Raw genomic sequence first — 22,258 nt, forward strand, 5'->3', positions numbered from 1 at the left:
ATATACTTTGGATGTACTCAGTATAACAAGAAGAAGAAACTTAGTGTCAGGCACAATGCAACTATCTAGGCACATAAAGATCTTTAAAAGATACTTGCAGTTCATATTTTGTAATGTTGCATTTATGCAGTGGATTTAACAACTGACATTTTTGAGCAATCAAAAACTGGTCCATCAATCTCATGAACACATTGTGTTTTCTTTTCCACAATTTAAAAATAAGTGTTTTTTCCCTAAATTTTACTTTTCAAAGAGGTGCTCTACAAAGCATCCACTTTGTCTGCATGCTCATAAGTGCTAACACTACAAACCAGCCCTGTGCACTAGGCCTGTTAAGTGTGTGTATTCACATTTTACTGACAATTTGCTGCATTTAGACATTTGATGTCTGAATGTGTGTATGAGATGGGCCATTTCAGCTCCCAGTACTCCTAACAAACCCTTGATGATTTTATCCAGAGGCAATGTTAGAACAAAACACGACTGACCTAAACCTGACCCCATTTCAACTCTGCTTCCAGGCATGTGCTTTATTTGCCTCGGTAATAATGATGAATAACACTTAATAGACACATTAAGTGTAAGGGCGCTATAATGTGAGTCAGCAGGTCCTTTTGTTTACATATATTCACATAGATTACCAATAATTAATATACTCAGAAAATGGTCTCTCTTTTGGGAGAAAGGAGTTAGTTTATTTTGTGTTGTTGTTATGTTTAAATATTTGTTTAGGGTCATATTTGCTGCAATACATAATAGCAGGAAAGCTCCCACTTTGACATGCATAAAGCATCTCTGACCCTGTGTCCGCCTGGCCTAGCACGCATGGCTGCCATGTAATATCCTGAGGCAAACAAGCAATACACATACAAATAGGGTTTAATGTATTACTTGTGACTCTTTGCACCCTCATTGCAGTCTTTATCCTTGAACAAAAAAATGAAGTTTTAAATACTATGCAAAAAGCGTAACAAAGACTATAAAAATATAAAAATGTTGACACATGTTTTGTAAATGTTGCATAAGACGGGTGACATGGGCACTGATGCTGGGTTAATCAGATATAGTATGCCTGACTCAAGCCTAGTAAAGCAGAACCAGCATCAGAGACGCATATACTAATGTAAAACAGCATCAGTGCTTTATAGTGCACTCATTAGCAGTGACCAGTACAATACATTGGAGCATTATTACAGTTGTAGTGCCAGTAGGAGTTTTTTTTAAGTTATATGTTTATTATGAATGTGTCCAGAATGCAAACTCAACCAATTCTCAATTTGAAATATTTAAAATTCAACAAGATATATACATTTCAGAGGAAATATTTGTACTCCTTTAAATGAATAATGTTACCAGGGATTTTTATTTCATTGTTATACAGTAAATTACATCTGCTGACTGCATTACAATGACTATAATAACCTCATCTGCAGCCAGCTACAGCATTACAATTTAGATTGTAACGTCTCCAATTCACTACATCTCCTCTTTGTTTATTTATTGCTCTATAAAGCAACTTTGGGTATCTAGAAAAGCGCTACATAAATTGAATGTATTACTATTATTATTATTATTTGTATTATTATGTTACAAAGACAGAGCCCATTATTTCTTCATAATGAGTTTACTTTTATACTTCAATGTTTCCAGCCCATTACACACAATTATGTTCAGTTGTTTTTTTTGTTTATTTCAGATATAATGTAATTTTTCACATACTTTCACCTCTTCAGGACATTACAAATCATTATTCTGTAATAATCTGAGAAGGAAATAAATCACATGTAAAAGGTTTGGAACCACTGTTATCCTGCAAAAGCTTCCGATTACGAGTTGCCATGAATGCACCACAAGTGGGCGGGGTCAGTGTTGACCAATAGAATGCAGCAGTCAGAGACACGTTGAACACTTCCTACAAACAGACATGTCTGCCCTCAGAGCGTAGAGAGAGATATCTTCTTGATTTTACAGAACTGGATTCAACTCGAACAAAATGGTCAGTTTACAAATATAAGATGACAACTAATCGTTCATGTTCCCTTCTGTTCATCTGTTCTTCTGCTTTTGTATTCTGTAATATATTACTGTCAGCTGGCAGTGGCCCCTCGCTTCGTGGTTGGCAGTCAAACACTAACATGTTGTTAACTGTGTCAGCTAGTTCTCTCAGGTTATTTACTTCTCTTTGTTTAACTTCAGGTTGTTACAGATTCCTCCGACTCGGGCACTATCCTTCGTGTCAGAGGGCCGCTGGAGTTTAAATGTCAGCTGGACAGCACAGATGGTATGTGCATGGAGATTTTACTGCACTTTTTTTGAACGTGGTGGATATCATAATAATAATGTGATCATAAGCAAAGTTTGAATATCATACATTCAGTCTCTGTCTTAATCACAACTTGCTGTTGCTGTGTCCTTCCCCACTGCTGTATCATTTGTCTCCAAGTCTCCACAACCCAATAACTTTCAGAGCACAACAAGCAGGACCACAACCATGCCTTTAAATAATAAATATGTAAATGTAGAAGATGTTAAATATACCTGAAACAAAACCACAAACTTTATTGTACTCAGTGGTTTCTATGGCCCTGTTGTATACAGGTTGTATTTTTTGTAATATGGTGGATGCAATTCACTAGAACTGATATTATACCAAGTAACATGTTGAGGGTAAGATTATAATGGTGCTTATAAGATAAAGATTAATAAACTTTCAAAAAATGCAGTCTCACACAAACCTTTACATTTGTTTTAAAAATAAACAAAAGGATATAACCCATATATAATACATATGGCAAGAAGACTATTAAATTACCAGCAAAGTGGAATGTATAAACCGTGTAGTATTTGGAAAAGGCTAATATTTTCTGTGTAATTCTTCTTTCAGCACGGCTCATGCAGAAAGTCATCTCGAGAACATTTGCGACGCTTCACTCTCAGGTGAAATCTGAATCCTGTGTCCTGACAGTCTGCGACAGTTCTCTTATTATTTGGCCAAACAAAGGGGTATATGTCACACCTGAAGAAATAACTCCGAACACACTATGTGAAGATATACATCAATGGATTCAGTAAGTTAACTTTTAAGAAAAAGAAGAATTCGTTCTCATCTGAAAATGTTTTTTTATTTGGCTGAATTGTGGTTTAATGTTTTTTTTATTTCAGGACTGATGAACAAGAGAGCGCTGGGAAGAGATCCTCTAAAAAGAAAAACAAAAAAAGTTCAGCAGCGGTATGAATTGTAACTGTTTAGTTTATGAAGCTAGTTAGGAGTTGTATTTTGCAGCATGCTGTAAACTGTGCTAATGGGGGGGAAATCGTGACTCCCTCTTGATTATTCTCCCCTTGCTAACCACCATATTAGCAATATTTTGTAGATATAGAATATATTTTGTTTTTCTCCCAATTAATTTGACTATTGGAAGGTTTGTTAAATGCCTGAAAAAGTGCCTTGTCACAGTTTGCAGAAATACTTGCATACAAATAATTGATAATGAAGATATTTGCTGATACATTTTTTGTAGGTAATTCAACTATGCCTTACTTGTATGGTGTCCGTGTGTGCTTGAATGTAACTTCAACCTTGTCATTCAGAGTGTCATTAACCTTCGCCTGATGATGGAGGTGACAAAGACAGGCCCTCTTTCAGCACCAATCCTCAGGAGAACACTGCAGAAATCCCACTTCCTGTCTACAACTCTTCCCATGGACTGTGTGGTCCGTACCACATGCAGCGACACAATCAAAGAGTATGCATTATTTCAAAAGCATTTGATATCAGTTCAAACATTCTGAAACAGTCAGACACTTGACACACCATGAATAGTTTTTGCCCACTGTGAACGTTTCTTTCTGTGTTGCAGTGCCTTTGAGCGCCTGTTGGAGGCGCTGACTCATCAGCTGTGTGAGATGGAGAAAGTGACTCTGCAACACATGAAGGGGGCCACACTGCTGGTACCTGAGCCGCTCCACTTCCTCCTTCCAGAACCCAAAGGACTGGTGACCGTGGTTTACCCTGTAGGAGTGCCTGACAGCCAACTAGAGACACATCGTAAGGTAAGACTGAGATTCTCTCAAATAATAACAAACAGGCGACATGTTGTTTCTCTAACTTGTTATAATCTTAACCCCTCTAGCATAGGGCTGCAATTTAGAGTGTTTTTCATCGGACACAATATCTCTGTCATAATAGGAACTGCATCAGCAGTTTGAGCTACCAGATGACTGGCCTTATTTTAGGAGAGCTAATGCCTTCCACTTTTCCAATGAGCCCTACAAAGATGGCTACCTCCGAAATCCTCATGTGGTCCTCACACATCCCACGCTGGACAACGGAAAGGTGAGGCACATTACAAATTAAAATCTGTTACATTCTAATTCCCCTTTAGAAGATACTGAAACATACTTTTAATTTTGTGTGTGTTTCCTCAAGGTGTACTTGGTGCAGGGGATCTACAGCTATCACCACTACATGCAGGATCATATGGATGACAACGGCTGGGGCTGCGCTTATCGCTCGCTGCAGACGATCTGCTCCTGGTTCACACAGCAAGGCTACGTAGAGCGAGCCGTGCCCACCCACAGGGAAATCCAACAGGTACAGTAGTGGGGCTTTTACATATCACACAAAATATTAGACATTTCAAAAATGGCTGCTCTTAATTGGCTTTCAACTTTCCAGACTTTAGTGGATGTTGGAGACAAACAGGGCTCCTTCGTTGGATCGCGGCAGTGGATCGGCTCCATTGAGGTTCAGGTTGTTCTGAACCAGCTGCTGGAGGTCACCTCAAAGATCATGTTTGTGAGGTGTGTTGTGTGAATCCTATGGATAACCCATTGTATGAGAATGTACTTTATTCAACACGACTTGGACTCATCTGATGATATCTGTTTGTACTCTTTAGTCAAGGCTCTGAGTTGGCATCCAAGGGCAGAGAACTGGCCAACCACTTCCTGACTGAAGGGACTCCTATCATGATCGGTAAGCTGGATATCTGAAACATTTCAAAACGTTACATAAACTGATAATGCAAAAACTGAAACCATAAAATACTTTGTGTATATATTTCCATATAAAGGAAGATCATTTCATCTTTAGCATTAACACTGACTCTTTAGCAACATAGAGTTTATAGCTGGTCAAAAAAGTAATAATTGACCCTAAAATGCCATTTATATGGCTAATTAAATGTAAACTTAAAACCATTACAGCATTTTCTGTAAAAGAAGAGAATCTTTAAACAACCTTTAAACAATTCCTACACTTAAAGGTCCCATGTCATGCTTTTCCGGTTATTACCCGTCCCCTTGTGTGTTATGAAGGTTTTTCTGCATGTAAACGGTCTGCAAAGTCACAAACCCTCAAAGTACACCCTGTAGCGAGTAAAACTCTAACAGAGAAAAGACCTGTCTATGCTGCCCCAGAACGCCTCGTTGGAGATTTCTCTTTTTCTTCCTGGGTACAGTGACGTGACCATACCAATAGGTCCATTTGGGACCAATCCGTGGAGCTCCTCACACAGACACACACTCTCTCAGCGGCAAAACTGTGGCGCGCTTACACTAGGTGCGCCGCGTTTAGGGGTGCGGGTGCTAGTGGAGCCTCGCAGATGGGGGTGCTGCAGCCCCCTCAGCATCCCCCCCTTCCCGCGTCCATTCGCGATGTCTCGCTGTCTCGCAGACCCCACGCAGCAAGCAGGAAATGAACCCAGCTCACACTGTCCGCTCCTCGCAGCAGCGAGCCGCACAACGTCCCGCCAACACGGCACCCAGACCCCACGCAGCATTCTCATCTGTTTGTCATTACTGGTGTCATTTTCTGGTTGCTAACGCCATTGTAACACATAATCACTGATGTTCTGCTGTAACGGTGGTGGACTCATCAGAACAGAGTGGGCGAGCTGACCAATCAGAGCACAGTGGGCTCACAGGGAGGGGGGGGCAGGAGCTCCAACAAGTCGTTTAGGACAGAGAGGTAATACACATACTTTACAGAGATGCTGTATGAGAAACCAATGTGAGTTTGGAAAATTTCACAATATAAATCTATTCTAGTAGACCTCAACAATGGAATTATGATCAGTAGAAATGGCCATGACATGGGACCTTTAAGCAACATTTGATTGTCTGATCTTGTTTTTCATGAGATCATTGCATTGCATTGTATTTTTTCACATTATTGTTCCTGTCTTGCAGGAGGGGGAGTGTTAGCTCACACTATTCTAGGTGTGGCATGGAGTGAGACCACTGGACAGATCCGCTATCTTATCCTCGATCCCCATTACACAGGAGCGGAGGACTTACAGGTTATCACAGACAAGGTAACTGTTACAAGCATCTGCACTGGCTGCATTCCTCTCTGTCAAGTACACATTTTCACATCATGTGCTGTATTGATTTTGGTATCTTATCTTTCCCAGGGCTGGTGTGGCTGGAAAGGACCAGATTTTTGGGACCAAACTGCTTATTATAATCTGTGTCTGCCTCAGAGGCCAAAGGTCATCTGAGCTATCATCTAACATTGGTAAAGCATGAGTGACACTATTGTCTGCTACTTTTACAGAAATGTTTCCAGCTTTGCAAGTCATCTCTGTAATGATGTTAAATTGTAATGTAATTCATTTGAATAGCTTTGGTCATATCCTACATAAAGTATTGTCTTAACACGAATGGAAGAACTAAAGATGGATGTAATTTCGTATTGAAACAACAAATTGATTTATTTAATGTAATCTACTTTCTGTACTTGCCATTATAGGAAAAAGGCTCGTAAAATATGAATACCAGATCGGGTCATTAAATCCAGTATACAATTCATCAAAATCAACAAAGTTTTATCATTTCTTACCAGTGCATAAAACAGTAGAGAAATGACTGATTTTATAAATTATTTAAATGTACATAACATTTTGTCATCAGTTTTTCTTAATTCCTTATTTATTTGTTTCTAAGTAATACAAGCAAAGTATGCCACATTTTCTTTGATTCTAGCTTCACATTTGATACGTTGAAGATTCTCTACTTTACTTTTGAATTGTATAGACATAAGATACTAGTTATTTGTCAGCCCTATTACAGACAACCAAATAATGCATGCCTAAAACAAATATCTGTTTTTCTATGGACACCTACATTGAAGGATTATTGTTTTGTATTAATTAGTGAAATAAATAAAATATCTTTGCTAGTGAATATATTGCAGTGAAATTACACTAATCCTCATTTAGCTGAGGACCTTCTGGAAACATTAAGGACCCCCAGGCGCCCTTGGTCTTATTCTAAGAACAACTTGAGTAGAGAAGAAGCTGTGCCTGAATGCAGCATGTCTGACACAGCCCATTATTAGAAAACAATCAGTCCCTGTAATTGAGTTTTCATAACCAGCCAGTTGTCAGAGTCAAATGGATGCTTTTCCATTCTCAACAGTACATAATAAAATGTTGAATTTTCTTTAAAATCTGTTGAGCGTAGACCAGACAGTTCATTTTTCAGAGACGTATTGTCAATCTTTGGGATTTCTTCTCCATGGGCTGATTGTAGTATGGGACGCCACAGAATGAACCCCCATTCAATTCCCATCTCTACCCATCCTGCATAGGCATGTAAATGCTATGACAGTGACCAGACACAGGTTTATACGATAGATTCAACCAAGTCCTATTGTGCTAGGATATTGGAATTTCATTAGTGTGTGTCACTTCTAGCTCTAACAATGTTATTAAGAGAAAACCCGTGACAAATTATAATGTCAGGGGACGCGCCTTCAGATAATCCCCTTTCTTGTTAATGAGTATGCACTAGGGGGAGCAGTTACTTTGGCATAATAGATTTCCAAGGAAAAACTAGATGACCTCTTGTCTGTTCCACTACTTGTTCTGATTCTAGATATGTTTAAGTAGTTTAAACCTTTAGATGACAGAGAAATCACTGCTGTGTTTTTTTTTTTTTCTTAATGTGGTTACTCCTTAATATAGTGTCCTCTGTACTGTGCTTTCGAGTTGCTTAGTTTACCAGATACTTTTGAATGTATACCTTTTTTAACTTTTTATTGCCAAGTAGACTTAAACAAATGTCTTGTCTTGGTGGTTTGGTAAATAAAAAATAATCAGCTAAATTAAAGAAACATAAATATAGTCTAGAACATTGTACAGTACAAATATGAAAGAAAATGGTATAAATTAGTGTTTTGGATATCATTACAAAGAAAACTGTATATGCTGGGTTTATATAGTGTATATAGAATTTGCTAAAAAGAAAACAAGTTTGAAACATACATTTTCAGGCGTTTCACCAGTAAAAACAAACAAACAAAAGTATTTAAAGGTAAACTCCCCAAAAAAGAGTTGTCTTCTCATCTGTGGTGAAAGGAGTACAAAATACATTTAATGCATTTCCTAGTCTTTATAGTTTATACCAATAAAGCATTATTCCAACCAAATACAGAAGCAAGTTTAATAATTATGCCCAGCGTGATTCATTCCATCATACTTTTCTAAGTTTGAAAAAAATAAAGGAACTCAAATCTCTGTGAGAAATCTCATTAAAATAGACTACCTTTTTGTTTTTTTTCTCATTTGATTTATTCAAGAGGATATATGAACATGATATATATTGTATACGAACAATTCAAACCAGGGATAGACCTATAAAGTAATACAAATTACATAAAATAAAGAAAGAACTTTTAAAAACCCTACTGGAGACCGCTGCACGAGAGCAGTCGTTGCCAGGAAGTGACGTTGCCTGGTTACTAGGCACCATCCTGCTGACAGCAGCCAGCTGAAGCACGCTAACGAAGATTTGTTTTTAATGCGGGTTTGCGTTTAATTCGTTTGTCTCTTAATCTTTGTACACCCTCTCTAACGAGGTTAATGCAACTGTAACACGAACCCCTTTTTACCGGTCGACCCTTTACCAGGTAAGATGCGGTTTGTCATACAGCTAAAGTTAGCTAACACGTATACTATCCATAGTTTGACTATAGCTACATAAATTAGCATCACACTTGGAACGTGTTGCAGGTTTAAAACATGCGTTTCCATGGTGGATAATAGATTTACGGTGTAAAGTGTAGTTTGTTACAGTACCTTGACCTCAGTCTTTCTCCAAGAATGCTACACCATGCAAGTAACATGCACATGTGTTTGCAAGTTTTAGCTACAACCTTAACTACAAGTCGTGAATAGTATTATTTTTTAAATGAGTTGTTTGTTCCGAGATGTATTATTCCTACATCCATTGTTTTACATTTATGGTTTGTCAATAAGAAATGTTTTGAAACCTGCTATATAGATAGATATACTGTATAATCCAATACAACAAATAGCATCAAGTCTGAATTGCCTTTATTCTAATGTCAGTTTAATTTATTATTGTATTTATTGGTCAAGGGCTACATACAACGGCATAAGGAGGGGAGATGCATTGTACCAGATTTAGCAACTAGCTCCTTGCCAGTCCCTTGGCAGCTTGACACGTAGACAACAAATATAATGCAATACATTAAATACTAACATCATGCACTACCTTACAGGTTCAGTTTGTTGGGGAGGACTGCCATGTTGAGCCCCGGTGAACTAGAAGGTGAAGTGGACCATTCGTTTTTCGACAGTGATGGTGAAGATACTAGTGCCAGCAAAGATGGAGGGGAAAAGTTGGAGAAAGGCGGGAAGGCTGAAAAGGAGGGTCCACCAGCACACGAGAGGCTACAACCAAAACCAATTGAAAATACAAAAGTCAGCTCTCATTTAAAGGGAGAAGATAAAAGCATGGAATCCAGGATATCATTGGATAAAGTACTCAATGATGGCAGTGCGCCCTCAAAGAGGCGTACATCCCCTACTTTCAGTGAAAGCAGTGCAGGTGCAGACTCAGAGAGCTCCTCTAGAAGTAGCAGTAGGAGAAGCAGTCCAGATTCACGCACCCTTCCCAGGCCCAACAAAACACCTGCAGTAGGTAAGACCAGAGGGGGCTCAGCAGGATCTCAGGGTGTTCCTATTGGCCGTACAGAGGAGTCAGAGGGTACAGTGACAAATGTTAGCCGCCTCTCCTCTCCTGACACCAGCCCTCTCCAGTCGCTGGACCTGAATCACACAGAGAGAAGCCTTAAAGAGCAGCGGAAGGAGAAGAGGGTGCCCTCCAGTGGCCTGAGAGACATGCATCAGGAGGAGGACTCAGACCAGGATGTGGACGAGTGTGAGTTAACATGTTTGCTGTGCTCAGGCTTTTTTTGTTTGTATTTCCCTTTTTTTAAATTAAGCAATATCTACCTACCTCAAGGGCAAAAACGAACAATTAGTCGTTTGGCCCATAACATTTTAGAAAATAGAAAGACATGTTCTTCCCAGTTTCAAAGAGTCCAATGTGTTATCTTTAAATATCTTGTTTGGCATTGCAAGGTCTAAAGATTCTCAGTTGAATATGCTTTAAAACAGAGAAACTCAGGAAAGTGTTCATTTGAGAGGCTTAAAACCACATTATCTGACATTTTTGCAAGAAAAAAAGCTATTAAAATTACTTTAATGACAAGTGACAGATGACAAAGTACTTAAATAACACTTATAGTGACACCTTATTGCTAGTAAGCACCTTAGTGTGGACAGGATTTTGATAAAATATCATAAAATAAGTGAATAATGTTTCTCAAGTAGTTTGATTCAAATAAGTGTAAAAGACCAAAGATGTGAACTATGTCAGACTACAGTGTGTGTAACATTGTTGCTACTCTCAGATTTGGTAACTTTACTTCTTATTTATAACATGACAGAAATAGTTCAATCAATCAATGTTTATTTATATAGCCCAATATCACAAATGTTACATTTGTCTCATTGGTCTTCACAGTTTGTACAGAATATCAGTATGACAATACGACACCCTCTGTCCTTAGACCCTCACATCGTACAAGGAAAAACTTCCGGAGAAAACCCACAGTTTAAAGGGAAAAATGGGAGAAACCTCAGGGAGAGCAACAGAGGAGGGATCCCTCTCCCAGGACGGACAGACGTGCAATAGATGCCGTGTGTAAATTGAAAAGATAATACATTTACAACATAGGTAGTCCAAATGTTTGGAAATGCATGTGTGTATAATAGGAAGATGAATCCACGAGGATATCCATCCAGGACCTATGATCCAGGACCACAGCCACGACTCAAGATCCAGGGCTCGCGATCCAGGACAGAGGAGCGCAGGATCATCCATGACTCCGGATCCCGGCGTATATAGACACCAAAAAGAAAGACATTTGGGGAAGCTGGTTAATCAGAACATGAGAGTACACAGGTATAGACAGAGAGAAGGAAGAAGTAAGATGTCCCCCGACAAACTAAGCCTATATCAGCAAAACTAGGGGCTGAATCTAATCAGCCCTAACTATAAGCTTTATCAAAAAGGAAGGTCTTAAGCGCACTCTTAAAAACGGATAGGGTGTCTGCCGCCCGAACACAACCTGGAAGCTGATTCCACAAATGTGGAGCTTGATAAGAAAAGGCTCTGGCTCCCATTGTAATTTTAGAGACTCTAGGAACAACCAACAACCCTGCATTCTTGGAACGCAATGCCCTAGTAGGACAGTAGGGTATAATGAGTTCTTTAAGGTAAGATGGCGCCTGCCCATTAAGGGCTTTGTAGGCGAGAAGAAGAATTTTAAATTCTATCCTGTGTTCTATAGGGAGCCAGTGTAAGGCAGCCAGAACAGGAGTAATGTGGTCCCTTTTTCTAACTCTGGTTAGTACACGAGCCGCAGCATTTTGAATCAGCTGAAGCGACGTGACTGACTTCTTGGTACACCCTGATAATAAAGAGTTACAATAATCCAGCCTTGAAGTAACAAATGCATGGACTAGTTTCTCTGCATCGTTTTGAGGCAAGATATGCCTGATTTTTGCAATGTTACGTAGATGGAAGTAGGCGGTCCTTGAAATTGATTTTATGTGGGCGTTAAAGGATAAATCCTGATCAAATATAACACCAAGATTCCTTACAGTCTCACTGGAGGCCAAATTAATGCCATCCATGGTTAATATATCTTTAGATAATTTGTTTCGTAGATTCTTCGGGCCAAGTACAATAACTTCAGATTTGGTCGTGTTTAACATCAAAAAGTTTAAGGTCATCCACGTTTTTAAGTCCTTAAGGCAGTCTTGAATTTTATTTAGATGATTAATTTCATCAGGCTTGATTGATAAATATAGTTGAGTATCATCCGCATAACAATCAAAATGAATACAAATAGTTTTATACTTAACATCAACAGATATATTTCCTCACACCTAACATCTGGAATAATTTGCACTAAGCATGCTTAGTATTATACTGTATTACCTGTTATAATACTTTAATCATTAGACATTTTGAAATGTTGTTTCAGTTATTCAAAATGTCTATACAAGTATACAACCCTTTGAATTATGCTATTGAAATGTGGCTTTTTTTAAAAGTTTGTAGATTCAGTTTTTCAGTGTAGTTTATTTGTAACCCATCGCACCTGGTTCACCTTTGATTAAAATCTATTAAAACATTGCATAAAGCATAACATTAAAAACATTGAATAAAACATTTTAAAATGCAGATTAAGAAACTGTAACAGTTGTTCTTTTCACTGATCAGGCTCCCTCAGGACAGAGAGCCATCTTGAAGGTGAACTGGTCTTCCGCCATCCTGGACGGAGAAGCAGGAAGAACTACTCATTCAGCAATGATGAGGCTCGACGCATAGAACGGGAGAACCATCGCCTTCTTCGGGAGATCTCGCGCCATTCTCCAGCACCAAGACCAGGAAGCAGCGCGAGGAAGAAAACCCATCCGGCCAGCAAGTCGCCGTTTATCCGACTCCCTCACAGCGCACTGAACAGGCAGCGGGAACAGCAGCGCATCGAGAGGGACAACCTGGTGAGTTCTGCTTCTGGGGGTCAATACTCATTTCAATATTTACAATAACACTAAAGCCTAAACATTAGTTTAAATGGCAAGGCAAGCTTCTTCTTTTTTGCTTTTCAAGATAAATTATTCAGTGCTCTTTAAAGTAAAGTTTTTAAAGAACATTCTCTTTAGGTCGGTGGTTTTATTATCTGTAGGTCAGTGTTGTTGACGTTTACCTCATGCTCATAATGTTTCAACATCTATGTAATGAGGTATTCATCGTCATTTGGTTTATCAGATTCTCCTGTAGCAGGTAAGTAGCACGAAATGTTTTAAAGTTCATTACAACCTCATTCGCTGTATACACTCTTGCTTTTGCCTTGAGCAGTGTGAATACAAAAAATGAAAACAAATCATTGTGGTGAATTAAAACAATTCTGAAATAAAAATGTAAAATGCTTTAGTATCTGTTGGTAGGTTGCATTGGCGCTGTTGTGTTTCTTAAAACAAAAATCCAGATTTCTCATTTAAAACATACCGTCTATCCAAAGTGGCTGAAATGCGCAAAGCTGCTGTTGGCTCTGTTCTCAACTGTTCATTCATTGCTGTCAATAAGAACATACTGCGGTCCATTTCTTAAATGATCTATTGTTCATTTCCATAACACCCCACAATTAATCTATTACAGCATCTTTACATATTTTGTAAGACTCAACTCAGTGCATTTTATTTTGAATGAATTCTTTGACAGTACTGTACATGATGCACTAATTGAAATTATACATATTTATTCTAAACTGAAGCAGAAAGGAAAACCTTTAGAATCTGCAGGTTACATTTCAAGTCATTATTCACAAGCATAACATTGAGTACCATATTGTTGTACCTTTAGCCTAAGTAGATGTCTGTTACATCATTATTTTAATGCATACTCTTCTCCTGAAGTTATATTATTTTAAAGGTTCTAGTTAGTTAGGGTGAGTTAGTGCCGGAGTAAGAGTGCCACCCCCCTGAAAGAAGACACTGATGGACTGGGACAGATGGCAGCGCCTCACACTGACATTAAAAGACGGTTCAGCCTCTGCAGCTTTGGCCTTTCACTACACAGTGCGCTCGCACCCCATAAATGACCTGCTTAACCACATTGTGATAGAAGCAAACCAGCTGCAGTGTTCAGATCATTCTGAGAATTATAATTGACATCAAGCACGGCGTTATCGTCTGCTCTGACAAGTGTAGGCAGAACACTAGCATTATTTTCTTCACTTGTGGTTCATGCTATTATTATTAGTTTGAGATCTCCCATATTGCTGAGTGATGTTTTATCAGGGAATGTGCTCCAGTCATCTTCAGGACAGACTGTTCTTTCCCTTGCGTCCATGTCTCAACGTTGTCAGAAGTGCTTTTCGCCTTCTCTATTCTTAGAGTGAAGTAACTCAATCTGCACTGTATTAAGTGTATCCACCCTACCCCACACATCAAGGAAGACGCCACGTTTGTCCTGCACAATTCAAAGTACTTCAAGTTTGTTCAAATTCACAATATATCCTCAAACAAGTGATTGATTTAGTGACCAGTCTGTCTTCACTTTTGCATTTGTATCACCTCAGGTGGACTTTGTAAACGTTGTTAGCTTCATTGCTTGATGTGGAGTTTTTGCTGACTGAGAGATTTCTGCACAGCATGCACGTGGGAGCGTGCACGTATGACATTCAGCCACTTGCCCACACTGTTCTGCATCATGCTGTTTGATTGTGTTTGCTGTGAAGTACCAGATCTTTTTCTATGATCATATCATGCTTGGGATATGCAAAATAAATAAACCCTTCGTAAATGTGGTTTGAAGTTATGTTTGTTAAAAGACAAAACAAATGTGATTACATTTGGGCAAATATATCAAATGCTACAAAATGTTTTATCGTTCACATAAAACTCCTGCTGCGTTTTATGCATTTGTTCGAACTAAATACTTAGAGGGTCTCTTCATCCTTTTTTAATTATACAAAATGTAATTGTGTTTAATTATGTATAATAAAGCACTTCACAGTAATGCATACATTCACACAATATTGCTTACTGCACATATTTTATATTCTATAACTTATTGCATTCTATTTCAATATAAATTACTGCTTTATTTTATTGCTATCTTACTATGTTTGTTTTACAGTGTTCTTAATATAGTTCACTATCTGTGTTCTTTTTTACATTTGAGTTTTTTAATTAATATGTCTGCACCACGACACCTAGCCAAATTCCTCGTACGTGTGAACCTACCTGGTAATAAACCCGTTTCTGATTCTGATTCCTTACAACAACGAAACCACATTTACACATGCTGAAATCTTTCCAAAGTGAGCCTGTCTGATATCCTGAAGTACCCACGACTCGTTAAACCTAATTGTTTTACCAGTTTGCCAAGATAATGACAATGTACTGCATGTATGAATCACCACCTTCCAGGTAACTAATGTCATTGTGTTTTGGTTCAGGCTCTCCTGAAGAGGCTGCAGACCGCCAAGCCGACGCCTGGCCTGAAACGCTCAGAACAACTGCAGGACTTCCAGCGACAAGCCGCATACTTGGGAGCTTCATCATACCCAATGTCCACACACAAGAAAGAGAAGTCTCCCAGCAAGACGCCCTCAGGTAGGTAATGTTGATCCAGATCTGCCTTTTCCTGCTTTTAAAAATGATATGTTGGATACCTTAAACAGGATAAGAACATGGTGATTGAGTACCTGCTCATACAAGGTCCGCAAACAGATATGAAACAGTTTAAATAACAAGGATGTGCCTTATTGGCCATATTAGGGCTATCCATCTCACAGTGTCTGGGACTAAAACACGAGGGCTAGGAGATGTTTTTATCACTTAAAGACAGGAAGCTGCACACCATAAACACACCTTTGCTGCCACTGAGTGTTGTCGGCCCACAAGAGCAGTTTGACCCCAGCAGGAGTGGTTTTGTGGCAGCCTGCTGGCGTTTGCATGTGATGATCTAATCAAGGTAAACAAAGAGGATCAGCATGTGGCACTGCGCTGCGAGGCTTCTCCTAGAATGAAAGCTGCAGATGTATGGCGCATGTCTGTGCTGCTGCCTTCAGATAGCTGCAGAGATTTAATTAACAGAAGAAGAATTTCAGACATTAAAAAGCAGCTGATGAGTGACACTGGTAAGAATCACCCATTTATACATGATCTAATAACGGATGAATTGATAATGCTATTTTCATAGAAAAGGTATTTGAGTATCTGTTAATACCTTTTCCTGTTTCTTCAAATTGTGTTAACATTAAATCCTTGTTGGGTTCATGTGTCAAACTTTAAATCATCATCCGCTTGCTTTCTTTACAGACTCTGATAAACATGTTTGTGCTTGTGCGTGTTTACCTGTACTGCAACCGATTGTTTTGGCCCTTTATGGATGAAATGATCAAATATCTGTTTTTCTCTACAGACATTTGGACTCAAAATGTCTTCTGATTTCGTTATGAATCGGTAAATCTGAAAATATTGTTCTGTATTTCACAGCAGCAGGACCCAGGCCGGGCAGTTCGGCCCCCCACAGCTCCAGTGCAGCTTCCCCCTCACCTGACCCTGGTGATACTCCCGTACCCCGGACAAAGAGAACGAGTGCAGCCAAACCAGAACACAGCCATGATGAAAAATAAACTTGTTTTCCAGCGAGTGATGATGCCATTTCATCTGTATTTCTTCCTTTCCCCCCTTTGTTCATATTTGTACAGTTTATGATGCACATAAGAATAATTAAATATGTATTTGAAATATTATTTGGTGTTATGTATATTGTGTGCCTTCAAAAACTAAGCTGGTTGATCGAGCAATTAGTTTCCAACTTTAAATTGGGGAATGATGGACCAAAAAAATGATATTCTCTTGTTTCCTAAAACGTACCTGTACAAACTGAACCCATGTGGCAATTAAAACAAACAATAGGTTTATAGATTGGTTGTAGATGAAACTACTCCAAATATTTCTGTGGTACTCTTGATATTATAAAAAAGTTCTAAAAAACCCAATAATGCTGTGGTACAAACCTTTCAGGTGGTTAATATTGTTTTCTTCTGGTGATGTATGAGCAGATGTTTGCTTTGTCTACCAAAAGTGCAATTACTGCAATTACTTTCCAATTTAAAGATTGTGGATATTTTTTTGATGATGGCTAAATTGTGTTTAGCTTTTATTCTCAAGGATCTGTTATTATACATGATGGCACACTGTCATGGCTTATTGAGTCACAGGGCCATTGTTATTGTCATTAGTTAAGGCTGTACTTGTTCTGCTATATGTCAAAAGGCCTGCTCTGAAAGGTTCCTATTTAACTGATGGTGGGTTGCTGCGAAAACAGAACAAGCATCACAAATACTGGAATATTAGACTAATACATCTTTATTATTAATAAAATATTAGGTGAGGTTGAATTCATGGGTCAGAGGGGTCACAACATAACAACACATGGACCTCAGCAACTGAAACACTGGCTTCTGTCACACTGAAAGGCAGTCTGTACGTTGTAGATGGGATATATACAGATTTCTGAGGAGGCATGTTAACCCAGGTCAACAGTTTACCTGTACATGCCTATACATTGTAATTCACCACAAGATGTTGTCACTCGATTACAAGAAATAAGACCTTAACAAAGTGAAGGGTTTCCTTGGGGACTGGGAGAAGTCTCTTATGTGTACTTCTTGATCTCATCGTACAGCACCAACACAAAGGCACCACCCATGCCTCTGATCACGTTGGACCAGGCTCCCTTGAAGAAGGCCTTTCCTCCCTCATCCTTCAGGATCTTCCTCCAGCAGTCCATTGTGCCCGTGTACATGATGTCAGCTGTGGAAATGGAGACATGGCAGTGAAACATAATGCGGGTGCATGCGTAAATTGCGCCACACTAACCATATCCATCTCTCTGAGAACATTGTTCTACATGCACGAGTGAAACCTCACCTCCTTTGCGTCCAGACTGCATCATCATACGACGTCTGACGGTGTCGAGGGGGTATGAGATGATGCCAGCTGCAGCGGTGACAGTCTGGGCGATCGCCCAGGTGATGATGATGTGCGTGTTCTTGGGATCTGGCAGCATACCTGTATGAGGGGAAATTAAAGTTACAAACTCGTCCCGAAATACAAAATATACACTCGTTAAAAACCTTATTTAAGTCCGATTTCCGCACCTTTAGCTGTGTCAAAGCATCCGAAGTATGCAGCTCTGTAGATGATAATGCCCTGCACTGACACGTTGAATCCGAGGTAAAGTCCTTTGATGCCATCGCTTTTGAAGACTTTGGTGAGGCAGTTTCCAAGACCGGTGAACTCTCTCCCAGCCGGGCCCTTGCCGATGTCGGCTGCGAGTCTTGTTCTGGCGAAGTCGAGAGGGTAGACGAAGCAGAGCGAAGTCGCGCCGGCGGCACCGCCAGATGCCAGATTGCCCGCGAAGTAGCGCCAGAACTGTGTTTTTTGATCCACACCACCAAGGAAGACCTTCTTGTACTTGTCTTTGAAGGCGAAGTTCAGGGCTTGGGTGGGGAAGTAACGGATGACGTTGGCCAGGTTGCCTCTCCAGAAAGAAATGAAACCTTGTTCCTGTGGGATCCTTCTCATACAGTCCATGATCCCCTTGTACTGCATATCTGCGGTAATCTGTTTGCTGGCATGCTGGACCTAAAGGAAAAGACAATGAAAGCACATTTAAAAAACTCCCATTGAAAATCTGATTCATATCTCCTGTTTAAATGTGCCTAAAGGAACGTTGTCACACTCCACTTTAACAACAGAATAAATAGTATTGTATTCCAATTAAAATACTTTATTGTATTAACATAATCGGCCAGGCTTTAATGTGTGTAGTTGTATGCCTAGAAGCCTACATGAATGCATGCCCCTGTCATTTGAGAATCAGCTGTGTATTACATTACATAGTTCAAGTTAAATTTAGCAATACAATTTAAATAAATATTACTGAGCTCGTCTGTTACATTAAAGTGATAATTACCCTAATAAACGCACCAATAGCTCATAAACTACCATTATGACCATTTTATTGACACATTTTAGAAGTTGTCATTGGCATCATGGCACAGCAACGTTGCGAAGTCTTGTGCGTATTCACACTGAGCCAGAGGCTCTCACGTGCCCCTTAACTTTACGCACTAGACCAGATTAAATTACAAAGTGCATAGTTGGACTTTTTTTCCCATTCAAACTTTTCTAAATGTACATTTTTCGCGTTAGGTTGATCAGTAATGTCATATTTACGCACACTTTACGCACACAAGATTGAGGATGCGGGCATGCTTTGGGCATCTGTTGGTTAAATGATTTTACCTGCAGCAACAACTTGACTCTCTCAATGGGAGCTACAGCTGTTTTGGAGATGGCAGCGGCCACGCCACCGGCCAAAAAGTCCTTCATGAAACTTATCACAGCGTCCGACATGGTTGGATCTTTCCTGGGCAGATATGAGACTGAAACTTTCTCGAGGTCCTCAAGGAAACCCAACGCCCCTCAAACTGGACGAGGCCTCCTCATCTTCCCTTATATATGGGGGCCATTTATCGCGAGAATTTTGAGTGATGGATATGCATTAAGTCAAATAGTTGGACGAGGCTGAATACATTTCCGAGGTTAAAGTTCAAGACGTGCGCCATGTTGCCGAAATCAAGAAATGGAAAATCCGGGGACGTTTAAAGGACACAATGTGGAATTTGATTATTTTTAAAACATAGATGTATAAGTTATCTAATCGAATGCTAATTACAGTAAAGTATTCTAATGTCATTTCTGCTGGCAACATCTTTTTAATCTATCCAATCGTTTACTTGTGGGTCTCAACAATAAATAAATGATCTATATTTATAGTGTTCTTGAATGGAAATAAATATGGTGAACTGTTTACAGTCATCCTACAAAATACAGACCATTTCTTGACATTAATTCCATTCATTTAGGTGGGATACACCCTGACAAATACAGAGACATGTGCACAGTGATTTCCTTTGTAATTATTTCCACACCAAAACATACGTAATGTTTACTACAGACAATGCAACAATAAATTCCAATTTGTATTAAAATAATGGGAATGTAACTTCAAAAACACCCTTTTGATTATGCTTCACAGTTTGGATGTATGGGGTAGTACCCCAGAGAAAAATAAGGAAAGAACGCAATTAAATCTCCACACTCACATTTATTTTAAATAAAATAATAAATGTCCCTCAACTCGTTGACAGTTTTGCTGCACATTCATTTTGTGCACCTATTGAAAACAGGCGTGAACTCAGCATGATGTAAAGCAGGAGTCAAGAGCAGAAAAGACTACTTTCAAAATAAGGTGCCACTGCCACCAGTACTCCCCAAAAGCAACACAAGCCTTTAGTCCGTTTTGATTTGAAATATCGTAGCGGAAATCTAACTCTCAGTGACTTGACATGAGGGAGTTCATCAGTGCCCGCCCCGTGCATGCACATCGGACACGAAAACGCAATATGATCCAAGGTCATATGATCCAAAATGAAGCCAAGTTGGCTGGAGACGCATTAGAAATAACACCTTCCTACAGTAGGGGGTCGTCTCCAAGACTTCTTCATTCATATAATCACAAAACGTATGGCTTTCAATTAGCCATGGAATAGTAGGCTACCTGACAAAAAGGAAAACAAATATGTAACTCAAGAAAGTCTCAAATACTTATTAAATTAAACTAAAATGAAAATACAGTATAATAACTGTTACTGAGGTTCCACTAGCTTTTGACTCTAACTGCCACTGAATGACCACTTGGGGGCGCTGCCTGACTGTGTTGATTCATAGGCAAACTGAGTTTCAAAATGTTTCTTAACAGCATAATATTGAACTAGTAGCAAGATAGATGAAACCTTAATAACAATGAAAATAATTTTTAAAAATAATGTTGAATTGTAATAAATGATATGTTACAAACATCTATCGATATATTTAAATGATGTAGACACCTGGCGTTTCTGTGGTATCAGTCACTAATAAATATAATCTCATTAATTATTTAGCAAAAATTATATTTTGTTTTATTATTTTGCCAAGGGAGGGAGATGTAATTAGATGGTGACCCTGTTGCTAACATGTTGGAGAAAAAATTACGTAGACATGGATTCTTACACATTTAATCTTAATGTTTTGCATGGATATAAACTAACATAAACTGGATAAACTAAAAGAAAATTGGGCTGGTTTCTTATCTGGCGCCTTCTTTCCCTGCAGTTCTTCTCTCCCATCCCTGTGCGGCTGTGTTGTGCTTTTTAGTCAGGGGGGGGCACCAGAGAGCTGGGTCCCTAGAGCATCTCTCACATCCCCACAGTGACATGTGGTACCCAGTGAAACAGGTGCTTTTCCTCATTTACTCCACACTCCATTCTCAACAATACAAATAATGCACCACTTTACTTGTTCCCCACAGGGAAATATTCCTATTAAGCTCCCACCAGCCAGGTCAGAGGTCACGCTCAGCTGCACCCTTGGAGCTGGTTAGGGATTTAGCATCTTGTTCACGTCAGCACTTCACTCAGGCAGATGCTTGCTGACACAGGGGCTTGCACCTGCTTTTGGAGAAAAAAAGTTGTAGATTGTTTTGCAGTTGCGAGGCACACAGACTTATCATTATCACATCTCTTTTTAATTCTAAGCTTTCTCAGAATCTCGCACATACTTAGCAAGTATCTAACAGTAAATCTTTGACTTTTTAAAGTCACATGAGACATCACACATTTATCAGGATTTTCTGATGACTTGTTTTATAAAATGTCTTCCTTATGAAATATCTCTTTATATGTGTATGTTACATGTGTGAATTAATGTAAGTATTCAACTTGTAATGAGTTAATTTGATAAAATACTTGTTTGTGCTCTTTGTAGTTTTTCCAATACATTTGTTTTTTATCATACAATATTTACTCTTTCTCAAATGGAAACTTGAAAATATAACAAAATATAAAGAAAAAAAAAGTCCCATATGCCAAACAAAACTAAATATATAAGAATAACAAAAATAACTTTCTAGCTGTTTTGAGCAATTTTTAAATGTGCAGGCGCGGGCGTAAATGGGTTCAATTTAAATGTATTATTTAAACCTTTCTTTTGTTGGCAACATATAATTAAACAACAATTAAGTTCCTTTCCACAAACAAAACAAACTTTGACCAACTAGAAAGTTGCTTAAGGTTTGTAACATTAGACTGAGGGAGTTACAAGTTACATACAAGTTTTGAATCAGCAAATGTGCCTCTTGTATTAAAAATAAAATAAAAATGTAAACTCAAAAACAGCTGCTTATCTATCATCAAAGAATATCTTATAGTCATTTGTATGCATTGAGGTGAATATCAACAGTAAGT

At 38.9% G+C, this 22,258-nt stretch overlaps 3 protein-coding genes across 5 annotated transcripts; 2 read left to right on the forward strand and 1 right to left on the reverse strand.

Annotated features, from left to right (window-relative positions):
* Positions 1-1,889: 1,889 nt before the first annotated feature.
* ufsp2 (ufm1-specific peptidase 2) lies at positions 1,890-6,896 on the forward strand. Its single transcript, XM_034203106.1, has 12 exons — positions 1,890-1,996; positions 2,197-2,281; positions 2,885-3,068; positions 3,163-3,229; positions 3,592-3,746; positions 3,861-4,053; positions 4,190-4,336; positions 4,430-4,594; positions 4,679-4,803; positions 4,902-4,978; positions 6,193-6,317; positions 6,417-6,896. Exons 1-12 carry the CDS (start codon positions 1,994-1,996, stop codon positions 6,501-6,503), a joined length of 1,413 nt encoding a protein of 470 aa, XP_034058997.1. The 5' UTR covers positions 1,890-1,993; the 3' UTR covers positions 6,504-6,896.
* A 487-nt stretch (positions 6,897-7,383) lies between these two features.
* On the forward strand, positions 7,384-16,726 carry cfap97 (cilia and flagella associated protein 97). 3 transcript variants are annotated; one of them, XM_034203109.1, is made up of 5 exons: positions 7,384-8,914; positions 9,530-10,191; positions 12,607-12,887; positions 15,350-15,510; positions 16,392-16,726. In XM_034203109.1, the coding sequence occupies exons 2-5, from the start codon at positions 9,555-9,557 to the stop codon at positions 16,453-16,455; spliced, it is 1,143 nt and encodes a 380-aa protein (XP_034059000.1). In that variant the 5' UTR covers positions 7,384-8,914; positions 9,530-9,554; the 3' UTR covers positions 16,456-16,726. The 3 variants fall into 3 exon arrangements, with proteins under 3 accessions (XP_034059000.1, XP_034058999.1, XP_034058998.1); XM_034203108.1 differs by having other exon boundaries at positions 15,350-15,506; positions 16,395-16,651; XM_034203107.1 differs by having other exon boundaries at positions 8,571-8,914; positions 15,350-15,506; positions 16,392-16,651.
* Positions 16,727-17,247: 521 nt separating this feature from the next.
* On the reverse strand, positions 17,248-19,416 carry slc25a4 (solute carrier family 25 member 4). The gene is made up of 4 exons (XM_034203090.1): positions 19,215-19,416; positions 18,065-18,551; positions 17,835-17,975; positions 17,248-17,717 (listed from the first exon to the last, which is right to left on the reverse strand). The coding sequence occupies exons 1-4, from the start codon at positions 19,323-19,325 to the stop codon at positions 17,560-17,562; spliced, it is 897 nt and encodes a 298-aa protein (XP_034058981.1). The 5' UTR covers positions 19,326-19,416; the 3' UTR covers positions 17,248-17,559.
* Between the last annotated feature and the right edge of the window lie 2,842 nt (positions 19,417-22,258).

The sequence above is a fragment of the Gymnodraco acuticeps genome, unplaced genomic scaffold (assembly GCF_902827175.1).
Source record: "Gymnodraco acuticeps unplaced genomic scaffold, fGymAcu1.1, whole genome shotgun sequence".
Lineage (NCBI taxonomy): Eukaryota > Metazoa > Chordata > Actinopteri > Perciformes > Bathydraconidae > Gymnodraco > Gymnodraco acuticeps.